The 17,874-nt window shown below is 39.7% G+C and overlaps 1 protein-coding gene across 1 annotated transcript in view; it reads right to left on the bottom strand.

The window, feature by feature from the left end:
* Nucleotides 1–17,874, bottom strand: part of smg6 (SMG6 nonsense mediated mRNA decay factor) — a 146,654-nt gene that overhangs the window by 46,604 nt on the left and 82,176 nt on the right. Inside the window, exon 13 of the mRNA XM_012957457.3 lies at nt 9,899–10,100. Coding sequence (XP_012812911.1) covers nt 9,899–10,100 — 202 coding nt within the window. The remainder of the gene's footprint in view (nt 1–9,898; nt 10,101–17,874) is intronic.

Genomic DNA, 17,874 nt, shown 5'->3' with positions numbered 1-17,874 from the left:
AAAATAGTTTGGAGAGTGGACTTGTGGTCTAAGCTTACCCAGAGGGCCCCTGCCATGGCTATAAGCCCATTTTTGATCTGCATTAAGCATAAGGTGGGTCTTACAGGCACTACTGGCTTTTGCGCTATGACATGCAAAGCAATGTGGTAAAAAACTTGCTCAAGTCAAAGGACACCTGTAACCTCATGTGATGTATGCAACATATTTCTATGTTTTGATTCTGTCAGCATGTTTTCTGTCCACCTCCCAGGCTGGGAAAGAGGATGGCCAGCATTTGCCGTCCACTTGTACTTACAACATTCAACCATGGTGTTCTATGCAAAATAAAGTGCGTGTGAGCGAAGAAATTATATGTAGAGCAAACATGTGCTCCTTTTATTCAGACTTGTCCTGTCTGTGTTGCATAATAAGTCTATGTTTCATAACAATTACTGTATAAATGGTGCATATTATCTAAATGCTTTAAGCCCCTCCCCAGGACATCCCAGAAACCCACCCCCGCACATCTCCCTGTCTGGCTCAAACTATTACTATAGCTTGAACCTTATTGGGTGACAAAGTAACAAGAGCATATACAGTAGAGTACATCTTAGACTACTGTACCTCCCAATATTTGCATATGTACAGTAGTTACAGGGAAGTTATTTTGATTAAATAATAAATCAGTCATTTGCAGTGCAATGGCTTGTAATATTCAGGAAAAACAACTGTGAGTTTCGATAACTTTCTAAGTACGTCTCACCATACCAGTACAACCGGAAAGCAAGCAGTAGTAATATGCACTGACTAACCTCTCTCGTGTTGTGTTAGGGTGTATATGACTAATACATAATATTAATAAATCCCAAAAAATACCAAAAGATGACAGGAGTGTACATTCTAAATAAATTATATAGGGAATAATGCAACTCCTATTTTATAACATAAAAGGACAGTAGAATAATAACACTGCCTTCAGCCATATTGCTTTTATATGGTCATGGAAGACCATATAAAAGCATATGGCTGAATGCAGTGTTTTTTTTTTTTACAGTTCATGCAAATCCAAGGTAACATTATTTTTTATAAAACACAAGTTTCAGTCAATGATGTGATGATATCACAAAGTATTAATTAAAACTAATTTTATGTACCCCCCATGCTTTTATACAGGTTATGGAACCCCAGGGAGACTTCTAACATCCTCATATTTTACAGAAGGGAACATTATTTATTATAATACACAAGTTTCAGTTAGTCACGTGACAAAAATGACACCACCAAGCGCAATTTTAAAGTATTTATTTACAGGATATTCAGGGCTCTTATAAGTATTATAGATATATATATATATTAAAGGATCAGTTCTATAACCATAAATAGGTAAATGAACTCTGAGATGACTTTTAATATCCTCATATTTTACAAAACGGGGTTGATTATTTTTTATAATACACATGCCACAGTGAGTCATGTGAAAAACGAAATCCCCAATGATACAATATCCTGTAAATTATATATACCCTTAAATAAGTAATCAACACAGCTTAGTGATTCTGAATTAAGAAAGCCTGTTGGGTGACTGGAGAAACATCTTTAAAGGAACAGTAACACCAAAAAATGAAAGTGTATAAAAGTAACTAAAATATAATGTGCTGCTGCCATGCACTGGTAAAAGTTGTGTGTTTACTTCAGAAAGTCTACTATAATTTATATAAATAAGCTGCTATGTAGCCATGGAGGCAGCCATTTAAAGGAGAAAAGGCACAGGCACATAGCAGATAACAGATAAAACACTATTGTATTCTACAGAACTTATCTGTTATCTGCTATGTAACCTGTGCCTTTTCTCCTTTTTTCCAGCTTGAATGGCTGCCCCCATGGCTACAGAGCAGCTTATTATATAAATTATAGTAGTGTTACTGTAGCAAACACACCAGTTTTACCAGTGCAGGGCAATAGTGCATTATATTTTTATTACTTTAAAGCTCTTTCATTTTTTGGTGTTACTGTTCCTTTAAGAAAAACACACCCAGTCCAGTTGATCTGACTTATCCTTAAAGGAACAGTAACACCAAAAAATGAAAGAGCTTTAAAGTAATGAAAATATAATGCACTGTTGCCCTGCACTGGTAAAACTGGTGTGTTTGCTACAGTAACACTACTATAATTTATATAAATAAGCTGCTGTGTAGCCACGGGGGCAGCCATTCAAGCTGGAAAAAAGGAGAAAAGGCACAGGTTACATAGCAGATAACAGATAAGTTCTGTAGAATACAATAGTGTTTTATCTGTTATCTGCTATGTGCCTGTGCCTTTTCTCCTTTGAATGGCTGCCTCCATGGCTACATAGCAGCTTATTTATATAAATTATAGTAGACTTTCTGAAGTAAACACACAACTTTTACCAGTGCAGGGCAGCAGCACATTATATTTTAGTTACTTTTATACACTTTCATTTTTTGGTGTTACTGTTCCTTTAAAGATACTCCATGACCTGGATGAATGAGAATCTTCACAAATACTGCTCAGTGATGTCATCAGTTTTAATTGATGCTTAGTGATGTAATTTCTGTCACATGACTCACTGAAACATGTGTATTATAATAAAGTACTCTCTGTTGTAAAATATAGTCTAATATACGAGAAGTCACCTTGGAGTTCCATGACCTGAATAAAAGAACTCAAGTCTTTGAACTTGTGCTTATATGGTCAAGGACCATGATCATCTAAAATGTATTCAGCTATTATATTGGATGGAGCGTCTCTTGCGTCTTATTTCAAAATGCGAGTTTAGATCTTAATACATAAGACTCAACCATGTTCTATTCATTTGCATGGGGTTTTTATAGAAGCATATTTATCAATGGTTGAAAGTTAGAACCAACCATTTGATAAAAACGCTTCTAAAAATCCCACAGGAATGAACAGAACCTGGGTAAGTTATATAGTAAGCTCTAAACTCATTTTGAAAAAAAACATTTTGATAAATCTGCCCTTAAGCCTGTAGTGTAGATATAAATTGAACTTTTAATCAACATTATGACTACAAATGGTCATATCAGAAAGGACATGCCGAAAATTTGTTTTCATCTGTTCCCTGCTTTCAAACACTTGCCTAATGCAGAATTCTCAATAGGAAATAACAGTGTAGCTTTTTAAAGTGAGTATACATAGGAGTCTACCAGAACTGTATATGGGCCCCAGCATGCCAATAACCATATGTCCAAAAAGCAATATAAGTTTGATGCCTGCATTACTGCACACCCAGAGAACCCAGTCCTTTGTCAGACTTCCCATGTAATATATATTTACTTTTAAATACACATTAGGGAAACACCAAAGCCATCTGGAGATGATTTATGAGGTCAGTAAAAGGTGTCTACCACCTTGTGACTTTATGGCTGCTACAGCAACATGGTTACCAAGGAATAACTAGATCATTAGCATTCAGCATAGCTGCCAGCCATACAATTTTAAGTCAGCTTGTCCCCCTTATTCTATGATGCAAAATGGGCAGAAAGTACTGGACAGTGAGTACAGGCATTAGCTACAACCAACCAGAACATTCCCTGACTGAGACTTGGGCAAATATCCATTGAGAATGTTTAAAAATCCCATGAATTGAGGGCAACACTAGTCAGTGAATGTTTTCTTTCTGGCAGCAGGCCTGAAAAGTACACCTATGTAATTTAGGTTTTGGCCCAGGTGCCTAATGATCTGGTCCCCCCCCCCAAAAAAGTGCGCTTTTGATTTGAAAAAAAAAAAAAAAAAAAAGTCAGTCCTGATGGTGTCTGCACTCCAAGGCTTTAATATACTGTGGGGTGCATAGCCAAAATCTGAGTATTTAGCATGAAATAATCCATGGCCGGCACACCCTTAAAATTCAAAAAAATTTTTTATTGAAAACTCATTATTTAAAAACCAACGTTTTGGTCCTCATTAGGACCTTTATCAATACCTTTATGATAAAGGTCCTAATGAGGACCGAAACGTTGGTTTTTAAACAATGAGTGTTCAATAAAAATTTTTTTTTTGAATTTTAAGGGTGTGCCGGCCATGGATTATTTCATTATATATATATATATATATATATATATATATATATATATATATATATATATATATATATATATATATAATGTAATGATTTCCAGGGCTATCCTGACAACACACTGATGTGGGGGGTTATATAAAGTTTCAATAAACCAATAAACTTCGGGTTTGTAAATAATAATAAACTTAGTTTTGCTTGCATAAGACCTGGTGAGTGTGGTACTTTGTGGGACTGTTACATTATTTGTTACTAGCACCCAGGCAGACAATATATTTTTTAGTGTGAGTGCTCCTCCTTTAGGACTAAATATAAGAACAAAACCATCATATTTTTTTTTAAAAAAATTGAAACGTATTGTTTTAAATCACATATTGCTAACATCCAATCTTCTGGTCCTCATTAGGACATTAAAGGGGACGTTTACCTTTAGACAAGGATTAGCGCTTCTGAAAACTCTCACACTTCTGTTCTCTGCTCTCTCTGTAGGGGATTTCCCCATCCCGGGACTTGGCAGACAGCCAAATAAAGTTCACACTGAACTGGTTCAACCCATGCCTTCTCTTTCCTGCCTCATTTGCATATATTTATTGCCATTGGCAAGATTCAGCCAACTGGATAAATTAAATGAAAATGAAGCAGGAGAGGGAAGGCATTTGCAGTAACCAGTTTAGTGTCAACTTCCTGTTAGGGCAGAATAAAAGTTGTGTCTGCAATCCCTTCCAAAGAGAGAACAAAGAAGAGAGAGAGTTTCAGCAGTGGTGATCCTGGTCAGTAGCTTCAAAAGGACACATTTTAAATAATAAAGATAATTTAATTTTCCCCGAAAGGGTCTCCTCAGATTCAGTCTATTGTCTGAAGGTGAACATTCCCTTTAATCAACTTTTATAAAGGTCCTAATAGGGACTGAAAAGTTACACACTAAACAGTCGAGTCCTAAAATTTACACACACCTATGCTAAAAATGCAAAAACTCATTTTGTACAGCTCTTATCATGTTACTATGTGTTGGGTTAAGTGAAACAGGGTATCTATTTTTTTTTTTTATATACAATCGGTTTATAGTAATAGTTTAGAGTCAGATTAATATTAGCTTTTATTTACAATATCTTATTTGTATGGCAACTTAACTGTAGCACCACCATTGCTTTACATAAGTTGTTTATAAGCCACAGTGGATAAAGAGTGGAAAATGCTAAATTGCTTGCCTTGATTGAGGTTTTCAACATAAAAATGTTGTTCAAAAGTTGCATGAAAAGAAAGAAGCAACTGGGCAGCTTCCACCCAGTTATGGCATGAAGAGAATTAATGTTCTGCACACAAACAGCACACCAAGTGTTGATAAGCTGAAGTTATCTTTTCTTTGGATGTGTAATGAGAATGTGTAAGCAAATCTCTATCTATCTATCTATCTATCGTGATGCCAGAGCTCCATCACTGATTTAACAGAGAAGTTACAGAGCTTATTGGCTGGATAATGTATGGTCACGGCTATAAAACTGGTTTTCCTTGGCTACAGTGCCCATAGGAGAGAAAGAGAAAATATGACGAGTGGAGCTGACTAAACGTCTTCATTCTAAAATGTTTAATCAGCAAACATCAAAGGCCAAGCTCTAAAGTTTCCCTGTCTAATAAAGGAAAGATGCCTTTGAGTCTGGGTCGGTAATGAGGGCGCTGAGCGGAGGGCCTAGCGTTGGCAAGCTGCTGCCTTGTGGTCGGCTAACATATTGCGAGAAGCTTCTGCCAGTGTAACAGGAGCTGGCCTAGAAGCTGGAGCTGAATCCTAATAATGCTAATAAGCGGCAAGGGAGGGACTGCGCAGGAAGGGCAGGGATCTATAATTTCTTCTTTCTCCCCAAACAGGGGAATTCTGGGTTCAGAGCTGGAGAATAGAGACGTGTAAGGCTACGGAGCATAGAAATATTTCTAACGACTTTTATAATGGAACACCAGTTACTCTGAGACCACAATGAGTTATTGGGGACTTTCCATGCAGCGCCACAGAATGTAGTCTCCTGTGTTATGCATTAAATAACACTATAGAACTGAACATATTAGAGCTCTGACCAAGACCTTTCTAGATGCTGTCACTGTTCTTTAGCACAATGTTAGCAGACAGCTCCACCCTAAAAGCAACATCTCTGGTGAGGGCTGTAGGGGACCCTGGAGGCTCCCTACAAGAAGAGGCAAAGATGCTTTGCACCTGGCTAAGGAGTGACGCTATACTGGAGAGCAGCCAAGGCAAACTGGCAGAATACCAGCTAAAGCGGACATTAATAAGGCAAGCTGTCACTCTCCGCTTGCACACTGCTGCTTAAATGTCCCAAGGCAGGGAATTACCTACAAACGCTGCTCTCCTTTCCTACTTTCATAGCAAGGTGTTAAGGGGTGAAATGCTTCCTAGAAATGTGTGGCCAACAGCACTGCCCAAACTTATAGCCTTGTTAAACAATCTGCAAATGTGTCCGGCTTTAGTTAATAATTCAATGCAAACCCATGCAAGACATTCCTTAGGTTATCTACAAAAGACTTTACTGCTATGTATTAGCTAAAGCAAAGTAATTTAAAGGGTAGTTTATGTCTCTCAACTTTTTGTATTTGATGTAGATAGGACTAAGACAATTCAGAATTGGTCTTTAATTTTTGTGTTTTCCTTAATGATTTCATTTTCTATTCTGTAGTTCTCCTGTTTGGAACTTCAGCAGCTATCTGGTTGCTAGGGTCCAATATTGGTCCCTGACTTCAGCAGCAAAAAAACAATAGTCTGTAAAAGAGGAAGAATAGGAAGGCCAATAAGGCCATACTGGGATTTAAGACAGGCCCTGGCATATTAAGTACACAGAGGACCACAGAGGCTGCAAATTGGGCATCCTATAAAATTTCTAGCAGTTAACTTAAAGTTAGGGAGAGTTATAAGTAACAATTTAGTCAGTCATAACGTCCCATAGAAAATAACTGCTGCAATAACTAGAAACTAACAGTTCTTTTTATATTTATCTGGCTGCTTTTCAGGACAGAATTTTAGCTGTAAGGTTGAAGGGACAGACTATCCAAGCTGCTGTCTGCAATAGGTTGAAAGGAAAAATCCACAGCAAGGATGATTCTGCAATGTAGACTCTGTCCAAACTTGTTTCTTCTTGAACCCTAAAGTAAAACGCTAGGTTTCTAGGATGCAGTTGATAAGCCACTGCCAGCTGTCTCCATAGTGGAATTAGTAGGTTGCGAGTGTCCTGCTGCTGCCTAGCCCGCATTCCAGCACCTTGCTTTTGCTCCCATCTGCCGCTCATTTCTGCTGCACAGTGCAGCATTGGGGTTGCTCCAAGCAGCATCGCACCTGCACAGGCAGGTCTTATTTCTCCAGGGAAGAGTGGGTATGATAAAGAAAAGCAATCAAAAGCACTCATTCGCACACAATCTTGTCTGTATACCACACGCAAGCCGGGGCTGCTTTTCGCACTACTAGTTTGGCAGCCTAACCCACGAAACTGGAGGAGTTTTAACAACTTTTAGCAAATCCTCATAATTACCAATCCATGTTTTATAGCAATGGTTTCACTTTCATGAATACTAGGGAGTGAAGTGATACCAAGGGTAAGAAAGACGCTTAACAGCATTTAACCTCTGTAATGCCAATGTGCTAAAATCTACACTTTGCTCTTGAGAACTTTTACCCTTCCTTCCTTTATTTGTGCATTTAGGAAATGGTGTTCTACCACATAAGCTAAGGGTATTAATCACAGAATGTCTGGTTTTAATCCACACGCTCCCAGTCCTGAACGGATGATTATCTGGGGAAGGAGTATTCCCTTAATCTCGCTACACGGCCAAGAAAGCTGAAAATGAAAAAAGCAGAGCTAAGCAACAGTCAGTTTGCTCGGTCAGATGCTGCCTCAGGGAGATCCTTCTGCAGCTTTGCTAGGGTTGTTCTTTTTTTTTCTATTTCTAATATAAGAAAGAAACATTGCCTTTAATAAGTTAGGACTGGAGCCATAAGTGGATAGAATACATCCATGTGTCCTACCATGGGAAGAAGCAGCCAATGGCCCAGAGAAAAAAATATTCACAGGCATCCTCTAAGGAGAAGTGTAGCCTTCAGTCTAAAAGTCAGAGTTTCCTGACAAAGCGATGATTTATCTGTATAATCCCACATATCATCAGGATTAATGGGAGTGTATTTTGTGCACCAGTTGTGCCTGATTTTGTAGACCTGTGCAGTGATCTGTAAATTGGCATAGTTGTGTAGGTAAATATATTTGCTCATCTATTTTAACACAACATGAAAGATTATAAATAATGTAACTTTAGTTTTTTTACATGCACTATTGGGAAAGAAGCTTTTCATCATAACACACAACCTTTTTAAAAACAAACAAAAAAAAAAAAAAAACCTCGACAAGACAGGCATATTTAAAAGATAGGATAAAGGCAGACTGAGTTATTCTATATAGGCAAGGTCTTTGCCAGTCTGGCAAGATGAGATGTTACTTACATTTTACTGCAACTCTGCTGCAGTTAGAATTGCTGTAATAGTTTGCTGAACTCGAAACATGAAACCAGAATTAACAGAATGAAGCCCAAAGGTTTGGGATCCAGTGGGCATATGAAGATGACCTACCCTACTGAACCCTGGCGCTGCATCTGTCTCAAAATGCAATGTAGCTCCAGCAAAATTCTACATTTATCAAATGATCAGGTCAGCTAAACCCCTGTACATTACTTTGTCTAAAGTGCAATTACAGAGAAAGAGGGTGCCAGTCTAGTCTGGCAAGGGTTAAAAAGGAAAAGATTTTAATCATACAGGGTAACTGAAGTGTTTTTAAGGATGATGAACCCCTCAAGCTCTTAATATCTTCCACTTATGCTTAAGCGTTGCTCAGCACATGCATAAGAGGCAGGAGAGGAGTGGGGGACCATGCTTTCTCTCTGTATGTAGCGATTCATACAGAAGCTTTTCACGCGTCTGTACAGAGAAGAAAATATTTAGTTTCTCTATAAAGTGCTAGAACATTATGAAGTCTTATAAGTATATAAGACTTCATATATATATGTATATATAAAAATATATATATAAAATATGCCAACGTCAATCGTTCAAAATAAAATACTTTTAAAATGGACATTACAGAGCGAGGGGAAGAGTTGGAAACCTCCTGAGAAGGCCTCATTTAACAAGAATGATAAAGTGCCAGTCCAAGCCAACCTGAAAGCCCCAAAATACTGCAGCAGAAAAGTAGATTCAGTCAGCCCGACACATTTGGGAATAAGCTGATTTTTAAGAAAGCTTTCTGTGAGTTCACTCACAGTTTCTGCTTCTCTCTAGTCAGCTATTTATCACTTTCCTCTTTCGAAAAAAAAAAAGAAAGAAAGAAAAAGCCCTGGCAGATATCCTGGATGAGAGTTCTGTGGTGGATGAAGAGGGTGAGTGAAGGGGGAGTTTGCATGATGCAAACCATTTGGAGCTAAGTGAGAATGCTGCCAATACAAGTTGCTCTATTCAAACAAGTGAGGAAGTGATGGGACATACAGAGAGCAGCCAAAGAATGCATGCACACAATGAGCACAGACAGACACACACATACAAGCCATACATACATGGCACACGAGGAATGAGGAGAAACATTACACGTCTATATGCAAGCATATCTCTCCGGAGAAAATGCAGAGCTGCTTTTTTTTTTTCTCTCTTATGACACAGACTTGTAGGTCTGCGGTGAAAAGGTCAATATTTTCCCTGAACACCCAATTTAATGACAGCACATTTTTTTTTTCGGGGGGGGGGGGGGGGGGGGTGGTTAGAAAAGCTTCATTAAAATAAAGAGAGGGCTGGAAGACAATAAGGAATATGGCTTGTGACCCAATACTGACCTTGTCTGAGGTCTTCTCCACGTAGCATGGCTCCTGAGGGGCAGCCAGGAGTGGGACAAAGCCAGAGAGAAGCCGATCTTCTTCCAGGATAAGGAGTGAAAGATCATCATCAGGGTCTTTATAAAGAGGGACCTCGGACTGGTTCACAGAGGTCAAAGCGTTACAAAACTCTGCCAACACTCCCCAAACGTCCAGCGCAGGCCTGCAAAAGGAAAAGCACAATAGCTCAGATTCATGCTGCCCACAGTAATAAATAAAATCAATTAAATCACAAAATTGAGCAACAGACTATTACTTGGTAATGTTTTTCTCATGTTGAATGTGGACCACATACTTGGTAAAGTTGTCCTTTGCTCAGGAACAAAAAATATGAGACACCAAACATATGGTGATCATCAACTGGAAATGGTCCCATTCAAAGGCTTATGGGTAAAGACACACCAAATTCACAGGAAGTATCAATCTAATTTGGCCACCTTTGCTTTAAGACATGAAGGTAATGACACAGAAGTTATACCAATAAGTGAAAGATAAACCAAACTGCAGTCTGCAAAAGAAAATACTCTTATGTTGAAAAAAGGCCTGTTCAAAAATCCCTTAATGATTCTAAAGTAACACAGAATTTTTTATGATAATATGCCCACTGGAGGTCACTGTTTTATTACTGCCAGTGATCAGGACTTTCCTGTTCCTCATCAGAGCAACTAAATTAGTTTCAACTCAAATAAATACATTGATACCAATTTACTTTTAGACATGAGAGATTAGCAGAGATCTATTAGTGAACCCAAACACCCACAGGGATTATATTTACTTTGAATTTCTCCTTCAATTGATTTGAAGATTCACTTTTAATTATCAAAATCGATAAGATGATCAACTATAGTTGAACTAAAAGTTCTAAAAACAAGTTATAGTGAGAAAACAGATATTGTGTTGATAATCTGATGTGCCCATTACATGTATTCCTTCTTGAGTCTCTTTAATATACACATATTTACTTTTCCTGTAATGTAATGAAAAGATGAACATTTGTTCCATTGCAGCACTGATTGTATATATTGGCTGCGTTTCTGTATACGCATAGAGAGACCTGATCTGTTTAACCTGTACAATTAGATCCTTCTGTTCATTTACTTGGGTATCTGACCATCCACATTAGACTACAACTAGGCCATGTTTTCCATAAATCTTGATAGTTCTATCTGGAATGCCAGATGGAAGCACATGAAGCATGCATCGGAAGTTGGTGGTTCTGAATCAATATAAAGCACACTGAACTGTTTGGCAAGGATAGACAATAACCTTTCCAAAATTATTGATGGCTCTTTATCTAGTCTCATAGTATTGCAGAATGTAAGAAAAATCACTGTTCAAGAGATCAGCACAGAGCACAAGCATCAGGTATTGTTCACCATATTTTAATTTATTTGACTTTAGTACAGTAGAGAATGGTTAGACAGGTATAGACAGTCACTATTTATTGGCTTGATAGGGGGCTGTTGGAAATGCCAGGACCTAGGTCTGGGCTGAGACCCAAAATGACATGGAGTCTTCTGAAAGAACAGCAGCACATCCAACACTCAGGGAGCCAATTATGAGAAAATGGAGCAGCTCCTGATGAATTAAGCTCCTTAGGTGGAAAGCTCACCCAAAACTAAGGGAGGTAATCAGAAGAGAAGGAAAAAGCTCACCTTGCAGTAAGAAAGCTTCTAATGTGGAAAAAGACAGCTCATACGGAAATAAGAATCTTTGGGTGGAAAGGGTAAGAAGAAAATACCTGAGGTGGATAGTAGAAGAAAGCTCCTCAACAAGAAAAGCGGCAGCTCACACTGCCCCCAAAAGAGCTTTTCAGGGATAAAGGGGCATTTCTCATTGTCAGTTAGATAGGCCAAAGAGCCAAAGGGCAGTGTATGGGTACTACTACACTAACACTTCAGACTCTACAAGTTAACAGACATAACCCGGAGGAAAACAAACTTGGTAAACGAAAAGAGAACAAAATCTTTGTCCAAGAAACAATATGAACACAGCAGTTGATGGAAAATGAAATGGGACATGAAACAACCCCAGTGATGCAAAATACAGGTGTGATGACATTAAGGCGGACTAGATTAATTGCACATAGGAGAACAAAAGCAAAGTGAGTGGAATTTGCTCGAATAAAGAGGTCCCCGGTGCCAGATCTCCTAGCTGCCTCGTTTGGCAGAGCCTCTGCACCAGGAAACGCCCGATGACACAAAACATCTTGCCACTGAGCACGTGATGGCAGCCAGAGAGAACACTCTGTTCCCCCCTCCTTCCACATCCTTTCCCTGTCAGAGGGGTTCATCTTCTGGTCCTCTAAAATCTGCTGTCAAAAATGTGCAGAAAAAAAATGGAAAGACATAAACAGTGGGAATGCTGGCCAGTGAGGTAATGGGAACAGTATGGGCTGTGAAAGGCAAACAGTGCCTTAACAGTTAAAAGGAGTGAACTTGACATAACCCCAGGAAAGATCCTGTTCTGCCCCTCAGGTCTGACAGATATCAGAGCAGGGCAGGCACCGGATGCAAGAGGAGTGGGGGGCACTGGGCCTCTTGGGAGATAAAGCTGCACGTCCGTGCCTTTAACCCTCGGGATGCCCCGCTGCCCGCTCTGGGTTGAGCACTTCCGGTCACACACATCCTGTGCCAGAAAACAGCGCCAAGTCACACAGCAAAGGCTCGCAAAGTAAACAAAGTCAAAACAACAACTGTGACAAGCAAGAGGCACAGAGAGAAAGAGACAGTGGAAGAGAGAAAGGGGGGACGAGGGAAGGAGAAGTAATGAGGAGAGACAAAGTGAATGGAAGAAGAAGGAGAGAGAGCTCCAGCAGTGATCGAGTTTCAGGCAACTTTCATACATACCAGCCCTCAGCACCTCATCCCAGCCGCAGGGTCTCACCTTGCTCAGGAAGCAGCCCCCCATCCCACTAGTGCTACGGATGGGAACAATTACACAGACATGCAGGCCTGAATAGGGTCAGGCCTAGGATCCTCAATTACTCACCTGCGGTGCCATGGAAACAGAGAACCCTCTGCTAAACACAAGATAACTCCCTGCAGAAACATTTACCTTATATACTCGAGTATAAGCCTAGTTTTTCAGCACCCAAAATGTGCTGAAAAAAATCACCCTCCGCTTATACTCGAGTCGGGTGCCATGGGTTCCTCTAGACTAGCACCCTCTCTCTTTGCGTGCAAATTAGGCCACCTGCAACCAGACCCTCCAGTGCCCTGGCCTAGGCTCCCACTAGCAATACTTATTTCCCCTTACATCCCTCTGGGACTTGGTCTGCTGCCAGTTTGCCAATGTGCAATGAGCATGGGGTAGTACTCATATTGTTTTTGTTGACCCTCTTCTTCGTTTACAGAGCTAGTTTACGGTTTTTCTTTGAAATAAATATTGAAACACATATCCCACTGATGCCTCAATTAATGTAATTTTATTGGTATTTATTTTGATTATTAAAACTTAGCAGTAGCTGCTGCATGTCCCACCCTAGGCTTATACTGGAGTCAATAAGTTTTTCCAGTTTTCTTAGGTAAATTTGGTTCCTTGGCTTATATTCGGATCGGCTTATACTCGAGTATATACGGTACATAAGTACTCCCAGCATCTTCCAACAAGCACCCAGGCAATAAGAGCAAGTTTTAGCATGGGAAAATAGTCACTTTGTAAATATGTTAAAATCTCCGTAGGTTAGCCAGTCAAGTCCTGGGATTAGAACTGTGAAGCTTACAATCTTAGTGAGGCGGCCACAGGTAGAAGGGGTCCAGTAAAAACAGACTGTGAGGGGCTTCATTATGTATATAAATTAGGGCTGCAGTACCAATGGCCCTTCAGCTGTTGACACTCATCAACTGCTGTCGGCTCCTAGAAGTTGTAATACAACAGTAACTAAAGGATTGCTACATAGATATCTGAGCATAACCCAGAGCAGCCCCCCCCAACTGCACCCCATTAAAGGCAGCTTCAGAACCACTTCTGCTCCCCAATACTTGGTTAATTGGCAGAAAGAACATAGTGTTTGCAGGCAATTATATACCTTCTGGTCTCTGAACTCTCTCTGAAGCTGCCACATGTAACATTCAATGCAGATTTTTTTAAATTATTAATGACACCTATTACTGCACAAGAATTTCATTTCCCTCTAGATCCAAATGGTACCAATCAAATTGGGGTGCAGAATGCTGGGCATTCACAGCATTAGTACAAATGTGGTAGAATAAGGAATGCTATGGGCACATAGAGCTGCCAATATGGAGAGGGCAGTGCAAGCCTACACATACTGCAATGCTAATTGTGTGTGGAAGAGAGACACTACATTAGTCAAGAAGCTATGCCAGCAATGCATAAAGAGGTTTAATAGCTGAACAGCAATAAGAGAGATTCATTAGATGCTTGATACCTACTTAGAACGTGTTTATGTCAAGTCACTTGTACTTGCAATAAGGAAAGTTCAAACAGGACATGTCTATAAAGCAAGATTCATGACTGCTACATACAAACAGGGCAGCCGCCAGGTGCTAAAACAGAGTGGGGACCTAGCATCAGTGTTAAATACTCCTCTGTGATTCAACATAGGGAACCATTTCGATTGCAAAACATTGGCAAAAAATACCTCAACGGGAAACTCCACCCAAACATTTGTTTTATTGATGAATATGTAATTCTAGGTAACTTTGCAAAACACGTTACACCTTTTCTGTGATTTGAAATATAACTACTCTTAAAAAAATATTTATTTCTTTTTTTACAATGCTGGTTCTGACTCTTGAAACAAGTATAGCAAAATTCAAATTTACATTTAAATTCACATTTCAGGTACCATGGCAACCCCCACTCATATGTATAATAAAGATGCAGAAAAGGGCAAATATGCTTTGTCGACCTTAGTGGTTATCCTATACTTGAAATGTTATTAGCATTCAAGTTGAATAAACTAAAGGCATGAAATCCAGACGCATACTCTTAAATGATGTAGAAAGTGATTCTAAGACAATTTGCAACTGGTCCTCATTTTTGTAATATTTGTTTTTTTATTATCTATTTTTTTGTCCAGCAGCTCTCCAGTTTGGAATTTCAGTTATCTGGTTGCTAGGGGTCCATACAATAGCAACCAGTTTATTGGCTGCCGGTCTCAGTTATCCTTGTTTGAAAGTTAAAAAGAGTTAGAGCTGCTTATAATTAGTCATTCTATAACATATTAAACATTAAAGCTGAACCACCCTTTTAAGATCTGCTTCGTCACACATACTGACAGCTCTAAATCATCTTGGCAGAAGAACATTGGTCAGATTGACCAGGTGGAGTGGGATAAGGCTCTCAAATCCCCCTAGACATGCTTCCCCATATGTAAGGGAACTTACATCTTACAGCTTATCTAACCTAACACTAAAGGTCCCCATACATGGGCAGATCCGCTCGCTTGGCAATGATGCCAAGTGAGCGGATCTTCTCCCGATATCCCCAGGGCACAGGCAAGTCGGTCCTGGGACCGCATCAACGAGCCGATGCGGTCCACGATCCGACTAGTTTTTCTAAGCTGCCCGATCAAGATCTGGACGATTTCAGGCCAGATATCGGTCGGGCAGGCACGTCGGGAGTGCCCATACATGGCCCGATTAGCTACCGAATTGGTTCAAGGGACCTATGTCAGCAGCTACTATAGGCCCATGTATGGGGACCTTTAGACACTTCCATCAAAATGCAGATGTCCAAAATGCAACTCTGACTGCCCCCACTTTTACCATGTAATATGGTATCCAGTAGGCACACTTTGGTGTCCATTGGAATTGGAGAAGCCATCATTTATAATTTGAGGTACCTGCTTCCAGGTTATAAGCACCTGGCAAGTCCAGATTACATGGTAAAAGTGGGGGCAGTCAGAGTTGCATTTTGGACATCTGCATTTTGATGGAAGTGTCTAAAGGTGGAGATTAAAATCACAGAAAGCCCTATTATCCGGAAAGCTCCATATTGAAAAGGCTCAAAGGCCATACAGCTATTAATTTAGAGACCTCTACACTGATTAATATGTGCAAACTTCCATGGCTGAGCTGCTTTATTGAGCCCGAAAACACATAACAAGCAAATGGCTTTCCACACAGACCCCAACACTGGATGGCTCTTGTAAATCAGGCACTCTAGTATAGGGACATCAGCTATAAGAATTGAGGCTATTAATTATACACAAAGAGAAAGAAAGTTTGCCAGCGCTTAGTTTGCCTTTAAAAATAATTTTTACAAAAAATGAGGTGTTAGTACCACACTTTGGCCAAAATATGTAAGCTCACGTGCCACGTCAAGGCACGCTTGAAAGCCCCTGTACTGTACTGCTCTAAATTAGTAACTGTATGGCCTTTGAGCCTTATTTAATATGGAGCTTTTCGGATAATAGGGCTTTCTGTGATTTGAATCTCCATACCTAAAAGCTACTAAACAACAATATAAAAATCAAATAAACCCAACAGCGTTTAGTTGGGATCATGTAAAAGGTACTATTTTATTATTACAGTGAAAAAGGAAATCATTTTTCAAAATTAGAATTATTTGATTAAAATAGAGTCTATAGGGATTGGCTTTTCTGTAATTTGGAACTTTCTGGATAATGAGTTTTCAGATAACAGATTTCATACCTGTAGTTCAAAAACATGTGAAGGGCTTCAGGGTGTCGATCACGGCGAACAGCCATACAGGATAGAGTACGGGCACTCAGTAGGGAATAGTCCCCAGTCTCTGAAGCAGCACTTGCAAGTAAATGTTGTAGGCTCAATAGCATATGCAATGCCATCCCTGGGCAATCGCGCGGTAGGCTTTTTTTAAGGCTTCAGTACAAATATCATCATTTGGGACGCTGCTAAATTGGGCCATAAACTGCTTACAGACAAATTAGCAAGGGTGTTACGGAATTTCATAGGGTGATATTTATTGATCAATTAAGTAATACTTATTTTCAGTTTATTGAAAAATGTGCAACCAACTAAAAAAAAGAAAAGCCCCTGTTAGTGTGTAGCTGTTATTTACAAGGAGTTGTTGCGCTGCACACAAGCGGGAGGACTGGATATAGTGTATCCCTCTGTGGCTTGATGCATACACACATACAGCTGTGAGTGCAGGCCAGGATATAGCCCCCTGCTCTGTGGCTCTCTCACATAACAATTGGCTCCCCCTCCCACTGACATATGGATGGAGTCCTAAGCTCTGTTTATTTCAGCAGGATGGCAAAAATAACAGTTCATTTAGTTTTTATTGCCTAAAATTCCAGGGTTTAATATAACTGTCAGTTTGAGTGGAGGCCAGCTGCTGTTTGATAGGTTGCAGAGTTTGGTAGGGGTCCCCTCTCGGTGCATGCTGGTATTAATTAAAGCATGTTATGGGGAGCAGACCCCCTTTTATAGAGCTAGCCTTGGTGATCGAAAAGCAAGTCGGGAAAGCAAAACCCTAACAGTGTGATATGAGACAGTGCCAGGACACAGGCCCGACTCTCTGTACCAATGCAACTGTCAGCAACACAGGACAGAACATTACTGCTATACGGCGCACTTAACCCCTTTGCTACTACATAGTCTGCTGCACACTGCAAGGCACAGTGGGTAAAAGAACAGGGAAGAAAAAAACTAAATACAAAAAACATCTAGATAATACAAAAAATAAACTAGATATATACACGGGTAACATAAAATTCACTACACTGTTTATCAGGCAATCAGGCCAAAACATTCAACACAGCACTTTACAGAGATTATATATCATTGGCCCAATGGAGCTTACAATCTTAAGTCCCTATCACATTTACACATCGCTCGGTTAGTTTAATTAGGAGCCAATTAAGCTGCCTATATATTTTTGAAGAGTGGGAGGAAACGAGAATATCCAGAGGAAACCAATACAGACACGGGGAGAACATATAAAGACCCTTTAATAAGTCTGTTACTGTTCTATAGTCACAG

This window comes from Xenopus tropicalis, chromosome 2 (genome assembly GCF_000004195.4).
Source record: "Xenopus tropicalis strain Nigerian chromosome 2, UCB_Xtro_10.0, whole genome shotgun sequence".
Lineage (NCBI taxonomy): Eukaryota > Metazoa > Chordata > Amphibia > Anura > Pipidae > Xenopus > Xenopus tropicalis.
Note: the sequence above shows the minus strand (reverse complement) of the source record. Positions and strands in the feature narration are given on the sequence as shown.